The sequence below is a fragment of the Bos mutus genome, chromosome 17, assembly GCF_027580195.1.
Source record: "Bos mutus isolate GX-2022 chromosome 17, NWIPB_WYAK_1.1, whole genome shotgun sequence".
NCBI lineage: Eukaryota > Metazoa > Chordata > Mammalia > Artiodactyla > Bovidae > Bos > Bos mutus.
Window position 1 is genome coordinate 28618279 of NC_091633.1, and position 8618 is coordinate 28626896.

General features: G+C 39.1%; 1 protein-coding gene across 1 annotated transcript in view; it reads left to right on the forward strand.

Moving 5' to 3' along the window:
• LOC102280516 (zinc finger protein 605) overlaps positions 1-8120 on the forward strand; it is a 30504-nt gene extending 22384 nt beyond the window's left edge. The window contains 4 exon segments of the mRNA XM_070386396.1: positions 915-1035; positions 1273-1365; positions 4782-5648; positions 5651-8120. Coding sequence (XP_070242497.1) covers positions 915-1035; positions 1273-1365; positions 4782-5648; positions 5651-6576 — 2007 coding nt within the window. The 3' untranslated portion in view covers positions 6577-8120.
• Positions 8121-8618: the final 498 nt, after the last annotated feature.

Sequence of the window (8618 nt, forward strand, 5' to 3'; positions counted from 1 at the left end):
CTTCTCCAACTCTTTGTGACCCATGGACTGTAGCCCACCAGGCTTCTCTGTCCACTGGAGTTGCCATTTCCTTCTCTAGGTAATCTTCTCGACCCAGGGATTGAACCACATCTCCTGTGTCTCCTGCATTGCAGGTGGATTCTTTACCCACTGAGCTCTCAGGGAAGCCCTTGCCCAGCTAAGAATTATTCCCAAATCCCAGTGGCACCTTCTTTGAGAAACACTGCTTGTTTAAAGACAGCCTATTCCAACTTCTTATCCTATGGGTAGATGGGTGGATAAGTGTATGAATTCATAATGATGAATATTTTAATAACTCTTTTGTTTTTCTCTCAAAGTATAATAGTGCAAGATTAGGATATCATTTTACTGTGTAGAGAAAATTATCCCAAACCTCAGTGGCTGAAGTTTAAACATTTATCTCAGTTTCTGTGAGTTAGGAATCTGCCAGTGGCTCACCCATTTGGTTCTAGTGGAGAATCTCACACGACCCTGTCTTCAAAATGTTGAGAATTGCTGTGGTATGAAGGTCACACACTTCAAGCTTACTCACATGGGTGTTGGCAGACCTCTGGTCCTTGCCACGTAGGCTTGTACACAGAGCTGCCTCACCATGTGGCCCTTGGACTTCCCCAAAGAGAGCAGGAGAGGGTTCCCAAGGTAGAAGTCATGTCCTCTTATAACCTGGTCTTGGAAGGGAGATCCCTTACTTCTACCCTATTCCATTCAGTGGAAGTGACTTGATAAATCCAGCCCATATTCAGGACGTGGGGCAGTGAGGGTTAAACAAAAGCACATTTCCAGGAGTTGGAGATCATGGGTCCAGCTTTCAGGCCACTTGTTGCTGTAGAAAAGGAAGCCTACATTCAGCAAAGAGAATGACTTCAGATTTAACAGGGATTATACTTTTTTAGATATCGTTTGAAGATGTGGCTGTGAATTTCACATTGGAGGAGTGGCAGCTGCTTAATCCTACTCAGAAGACCTTGTACAGAGACGTGATGTTGGAGAACTATAGCAATCTAGTTTTATTGGGTAAGAACATTCTCATGTAGTACAGTGCATACCCGGTAACTGGATATGCACATACCTCTAAGATATTACTGACTTTGGATTTAAGTTTCACATGTCAAAGAGTCTTTGATTTTGACACCCAAGTGAAAAGTTTTTATTTGCTTTCTTTGTTTTATAGCCTCTGAGGTGAAATAGTCTTCATATTTAAGAGTCCCCTCAGCCCAAGCAATTGGGACTCTCTGTGTTTCCAATTGACAGGTTATCAAGTTATCAAACCTGAGATGATCTTCAAGCTGGAGCAAGAAAACCCATGGTTATTAGATGAAGAAATCCTAAGTCAAAACTTCTCAGGTGAGAAATAATCAGTTTAGTGGCAGACAGTGAAAGTTAAATCTCAGGTTTTTGATGATAGATTGGTACTTTTGAAATGTTATTTGTAAATAACTCTGGTTAAAGCTTCTCCATCTTTGGAGTTGACTCAGGACTCTGTGTCCTGATCTCCACATTGGGATGTGTCCCCTTTGGAGCTGGTAATGAAATGTGCCTCTAGTGGCACAGTCATTCAGGACCTTGCATTCTTGATCAGACCCTTCTTTGAGTTTCCCCAGTTGACTTTTTCTTCTCTCCTGCCCCAGTCCCACCTGCAGAGGTAGGCTTCTTTTCTCCTCTTTAAGAATTCATAATTTTTTCCTGTTTTAGGTGATGCTGTTACCTTTGAATTTCCTTTATTATTTTGCTTTTCTCTCCCTAATTTATCAAATTTCTGTTTCAAACTCACATAGAGTAGACTGTGAGTCCATGGACAGAGAATAGAAGTCTAATGCCTAAAAGCATTCTTCCTGCCTCCTTGCAGATAAGAACTTCAGGGTCAGCATCCAGGCCATCTTTCTGGTGCCTTTGATGTTTAGCTTCTAAAGCTTCTTGTTTATCCCTTCAAATGGTCTGCGGGGGTTTAAGACTTGCTGTGTGATATATTTAACTCCATTTGAGTTGAGGACCCTCACAGTATGGCAGCATCTTATCTGTGAAGTTTTTTCCTGTGCCCAGAGGTCACAGTTGACTCCAGTTGAAGTAATTCCTTCCTTGTGTCTTTCACATGTTTCTCTGCATGTGGGCTTTTGTGCACACTTTTTCAATTAGATACCCTCCCCCTCTTTAAGCTCTATTTTTTCACTTCCACAGTGTTTCTTGACTCCCAGCCTTTTCTGAAATCTCTACCTACTGAGCAGTATTGTAGGAACTTGGGTCTGATCACACACTATCTATAATTATCTATAATTTCTTAACTAATTAGGTCTTGAGGTTTTTTCCCTACATAGAAAGATGGTAACTAACTTATTATTCTCTGTTCTTTATGACATTTATGCTGTGTAATTACTAAATATTTCATTAATTGGTTGTTGTGAGGCCAGGTAAAGCAGGATCTGTCTTATTTTTCAAATAATTTCTTTAGTACAAAGGTTTTCATCTAAGTAAGTGTTTCATCTTATTTGGGAAAATACTTCAAATTACAGATGTCGGCACCATTCACATGGATGATTAGGACTGGGTATGCGTAGTTTGGAAAAGCTGTCAAGATAGACTTTATGTTCCTCCATTAATTTAGAACCACTGCTATTTTGTGAAATGAGAGGAGTTGAGATAAAGTATGAGTCATGAAATAACATTGCAGGACCAGGGAATTATAATTTAGAAGATAATATAAAATAATTCAGTTTGAACATAATACATTTGTGTCAAAATGCAAAGTTAATTATCAGGATTAACTATATAGAAAGGAATTGCTTTAGAAGTTTAATGATAAGTGAATAGGGTTGTATTGAGGGCTTGTATGTACTATGTAGTGGGAGTACATCAGTGAAAAACTCAAACCTGTTCCCTACCTTCATTACATTCCAGTGGGAGAGACAGAAGTAAGGTGATTACCTATCTGATAAGTGCTATGAAGAGAATAAACAGGGTGTTTGTTAGTGTGCCCTTAAAATGATATGAAATAGGCATACTGGAAGCTGGGCAGGGAGAGGCTTTTGGGGTCACTGGGGGCAGGGAGGAGCCCAGTGTTGTGAGAGGAAGTTGAGGGCTGGAAGGAGCCAGGCATGCAGGGGTGTGTATGCTGTGTTAAAAGCCCAGATTTATCAAAGGTTTTTAAACAAGAGGTTTAAGCAAAAGGTTAGAGTACATTTTATAAAGATTGATGTGTGGAGACTAGAATTGGGAGGGCATGAGCCTGGAAGTGGGAATATCAAATGAAAAATAGGATGAAATGAAGGCTGAATGAATCAGAGTGTAACGGAAACAGAGATGTGGGGAAACAGACCTGTACCCCTACCAAGGATGATACTAGTAAAACATGGTCTATGTGTTTGCCAAAGTGCCAAGATTTTTTTAAAATTTCTTTAATAATTTTTTTGGTACAGTTTAACCTCAGTATGGTTTTATATCATTTAATTTATTAGTTTGGATATATATCTTAATCTTATTCCTTGATTTGAATTAAAATTTATTTTTCTTTACTCTTACATTTCATGAGACAATTTTTTATAAACTCTTAAAGAGTATCTCACACTTATATGTCTGTAGGACATGTAAGTGTCTCACACTTATATGAGAAGCTTATATAAATGGTATCTAACTTCCCTCTCTAGTCTTTAAAATGCCCATGAACAGTGTTATCATCTTTTACTCACTGAAGCTCAAAACGTTGAATCTTTTTTTTTTCTCCTCCATATCCACAGCTCTAGTTAGCTCTTCCTCTGAAATTCTGATATATCTGAGGGTTGTTAGATGAGGCTATTTCCCTCCCCAGATAAATTATCCTACAAAAAAAGAGTGATTGCTTTATATTTGAGATCTTGCTGTATTTTTTTCATCTTGGGAGTATTATCTCACATTCCTAGTAAAGAATATCATAAAGTAAACAAGCTTAAAAGATCATTAAGGGAGATCACAGATAACTGTACTTACAGGGTAAAAAAGAAAACTGTCCTAATATTATGCAAAGTATACTTGTGGTTTTGAGTAATTTACATCATATACAGATTCAGTATATAGATGATGATTCAATTAAAGTATCAGAAACCTTAATAAAGGTGTTGATGCTGAGCTCTGGAGAACTCTTAGATAATTCCAAAAAAGTATTTCTCATGATGGTGAAATTGCAGATATCAGTGATTTGGGTGATGATTTTGAATGAGGATGCTTTTTGAATGTACTGATAGTACAGAAAACTAACATATCTCACCTTTCAGACATGAAAGTTGATATCCTGTGTTTGCTGTCATTGTATTCAGTGTTTCTTCCTGTGTGACATTCAGCACTGTGTATTAATCTTGCTGTTCTCTGCACTTTGATACTCAGTACATCTGATACTGTGATACTCAGAAGTACTAGTCTTCCCTCATGGGAGTACCTACTTGCCCTTTTCTGATTTCTGTTAATAATGTCTGGGCATATAGAAGATAATCAGTAGGTTATTGTGGAATGAGCACAGTGTTTGATTAGAAATTGCTTGTCTTTTTTATCTCATCATGATCACTTGAATATATTTCATTTTTCCTTATTTTAAAGTTTGTGTTTATAAACATTTGTAATTTCAAAATCTGTTTTCATTTCTATTAAAAAGTTCAAAGCCTAATAAGTAGATATTGTATGTGGGAGATTTTTTTTTTTTTTAATGGACTGGGCTCATGCTCCATTTCCGAAGATTTGTTCAATAAGCTTAATGATTAGGGAAATTTACACAGTATGGTTCATTTTTTCCTTTTTAGAAAAAGTCTGGCTAGATAATAATCTCAAAATGTGGCATCAGGATAATCAAGACAAGCTTAAAAGTTTGGAGAGAGGCCATGAATATGACATCTTTGAGAGAATGTTTCATTTAGGCATTAACTTTGATCATTTAGGAATGAGATCCCATAAATGTGGCACAGGTGAAAAAAGTCTGAAGGATCCTTTTGATTTTCTTATTCCAAAAAGTAACTGTGAAAGAAAGAAACTTGATGAGCTTAATAGGAAATTATTATTTTGTATTAAACCTGCCAGAACTTATGGTGGAATAAAATACTCTGATGGCAATACATGTAGAAAAGTCAGCAGTAAAGAGCCAGGACTCATTATGAGCCATATACCACACACAGGAGTCTGTTTGTGCATGGAATGTGGCAAGGTTTTTAATAAAAAGTCACAGCTCATTATACATCAAAGAACTCATACAGGAGAGAAGCCCTATGGATGCCGGGACTGTGGGAAAGCTTTCTCCCAGAAGTCATTGCTCACTATTCATCAAAGGACTCATTCAGGAGAAAAACCATATGGGTGTGGGGAATGTCAGAAAGCTTTCAGTAGGAAATCACTGCTCATTTTACATCAGAGAACTCACACAGGAGAGAAGCCCTATGGCTGCAGTGACTGTGGGAAAGCCTTCAGCAGGAAGTCACAGCTTAAAAGACATCAGATAACCCATACGATAGAGAAGCCCTATGGCTGCAGTGACTGTGGGAAAGTCTTCTCCCAGAAATTAAAGCTCATTACACATCAGAGGACACACACAGGCGAGAAGCCCTACAGATGTAGTGATTGTGGAAAAGCCTTCTTTTGGAAGTCACAGCTTATAACTCATCAGAGGGTTCATACAGGAAGAAGCCGTATGCCTGTAGTGAATGTAAAAAAGCCTTCAGCAGGAACTCACTCCTCATTAGGCATCAGAGGATCCATACAGGAGAGAAACCCTATGAATGCAGTGAATGTGGTGAAGCCTTCATCAGAAAACCACAACTTGTTAAACATCAAATGACTCATACGGGAGAGAAGAACTATCAGTGCAGTAATTGTGAGGAAGCCTTCTTTAAGAAGTCAGAACTAATTAAACATCAAAAGGTTCATTTAGGAGAAAGACCCTATGGATGTGTTGAATGTGGAAAAACCTTCTTTGGAAAGTCACAGCTCCTGACACATCAAAGAACTCACACTGGAGAGAAACCTTATGAATGTAGTGCCTGTGGGAAAGCCTTCACCCAGAAGTCCAGCCTGGTGTCCCATCAGAGGACACATACAGGGGAGAAACCTTATGAATGCAGTGAATGTGGGAAAACCTTCAGTGAGAAGTCAAGTCTCATTCACCATCAGAGAACCCATACTGGAGAAAAACCCTTCGAATGTGGTGAGTGTAGGAAAGCTTTTGCCTGGAAGCCACAGCTTCTTAGGCACCAGAGAATTCATACAGGGGAGAAACCCTATGGATGCAGTGAATGTGGAAAGGCATTTGTTCAGAAAGTACAGCTCATTAAACATCAGAGAAATCATACAGGAGAGAAGACCTATGGATGCAATGACTGTGCAAAAGCTTTCTTTGAGAAGGCACAGCTCATTATACATCAGAGAATTCATACAGGAGAGAGACCCTATAAATGTGAGGAATGTGGGAAGTCTTTCACTAGGAAGTCACACCTTATGAGGCATCAGAGGATCCATACAGGGGATAAGTACTATGGATGCAGTGAATGTGGGACTGTCTTCCACAGGAAGGCGCAGCTCCTGATTCATCAGAGAAGTCATATGCTGTAGACATGGGGTGAATGTGGTGAGTGTGGGGAGTCTGCCATCAGATGTCAGGTCCCTGACATTCCAAGGACATGTATGGGAGAGAAACTCTGTCACTGCAGTGACTGTTTTACCACATAGAATTTAGAAAGAGAACCTTTTTTTGTTGTTGTTGTTAAGTAGACGATATAGGAAAGTCTTCTCCCAGGAAACACAACTTGTGGCATATTGATGGCTCCTCAGTGTGGAAGTCTTATCAGTATTGTGTTAAGTATAGACCTTTCAGTCAAAAGTGCCAGGCTATTAAATTTTAGAAGACCTAAACAGGAGAAAAAATCAATTGTTGTAACAAGTGAGTGAAAATTTCATTGGGAAATTGTAGCCCAGAGTACACTAGATAATACATACACAAAGGAAGTAACTGAGTATTATATACTATAGGTCTCATGCAGAGGAGTAGTCTTAGTACATTGAAGAATTTGATAAGCATGATCCCTGTTGAAATAATTCTTTAAGAAGGTTATGTTTATTGTATATAAATTTTTGTAAGAAAATAGGCATTTTTAAAGTGGTAGCTGTGTTTGAGGTGTGAAGACTTCTTTCTGCTTTCTGTTAGGGTGGTATAATAAGAACCACATAAACTCTCCTGCTTTAAACAGCTAGAAACTCCATTTATGAAATAGTGGTTTTTAGACATATGTCAAGTGCAGGTTTATGATCCCTGGCAGGAGGTGGACAAAATAAGGACAGCCCCACGACTGCCCAGCCTACTACCTGGGGGCCACTGTCAAGGCTGCAGGTCAGGGAGTTGAATGAACATGGTCTTGCTGAACTGAAGAGGGTTTCTGAGTTGGCATTTGAGGAACCTCGGTAGCTAGAATTTGCAGGTGAAGGGTGCTGGGTAAGAAGGAGCTCCCCAGAGAGGAGGCTGTATAAATCCTCAGTGAGTCCCTCTTTGAGTATTTGGCTTTAGTCCTTATTTGCATGTGTGTGGAAGAAAACTGAGACTCTGAGAGGAGCTGGGTAGCAGGGAGCTGAACAAGCCCTGGAGCTTAGCACAGGCTGAGACAGTTTGTGTTCCCACCAGCCACTTGGAGGCAGCTTTTTGCACAGGGGCATCAAGGGGAGTTTCCAGAACAGAGTTGTCTTGGGGACGGTGGAGAATCACTTAACCTAGATTAAAAGCTACTCTGGACCCACAGTGTTTGACATCCAGAAACTTACCTGGCACACCAAGAGGCAGGAACATATGACTTGTAACTACAAGAAAAATCAGTCAATAGAAAGAGGAAAGACTGAATTGATGGAAAGTAGTAGACAAGTATATTCAAATAGCTACTGTAAGTATAAAGTAGAAGAAAACATAAATTTGATGAAACCTGGAGTGTAAGATACACTTTTAAAAGCTCAAATGGAACTTCTCAGGTTGAGAACAACTCTGAAAAATAAAAAATAAAAAAACCCAACTGGAATTAAGAACATATTAGACATAGAAGAAGGAAAGAAATCAATGAATCTGAAGAGTAAGAATGAAAATTATCAAATGATATACCCAGAGAAAAACACTGTGGGTGGGGGGAAAGGAGGACAGGAAATTAGTTAAAAGTGGTGTAATATACATGTAATGGAAGGTCTAGAGGAGAGAGGTGAGAGGCGGCAGAAAAGGGATTTGAATAAATGATGGCTGAAAAATACCCATATATGATGAAAAGTATAAACGCACATATTCAAGAAGTTCAAAGAACCCAACACAGAAGAAACATAAAGATGCCAACGGACATCACAGTCAGTTGATGAAAACTGGAGTTAAAGAGAACAATTGTTGGGAATTCCCTGGTGGCCAAGTGGCTGGGAGTCTACCTTCCAATTCAAGGAGTGAAGGTTCAGTCCCTTGTGGGAAACAGATCCCCCATGACGTGTGGCCCAGTCAAAAAAATTTTTTTGAATTGAGCAATTGTAAAATGCCTGGAGAAAAAAGGACAGGACACACCCACAGAGCAAAAAATTACAATATACTTCTGGTCAGAAACTATGCAAACTATAGGACAGCAGAATGACGCTGTTAA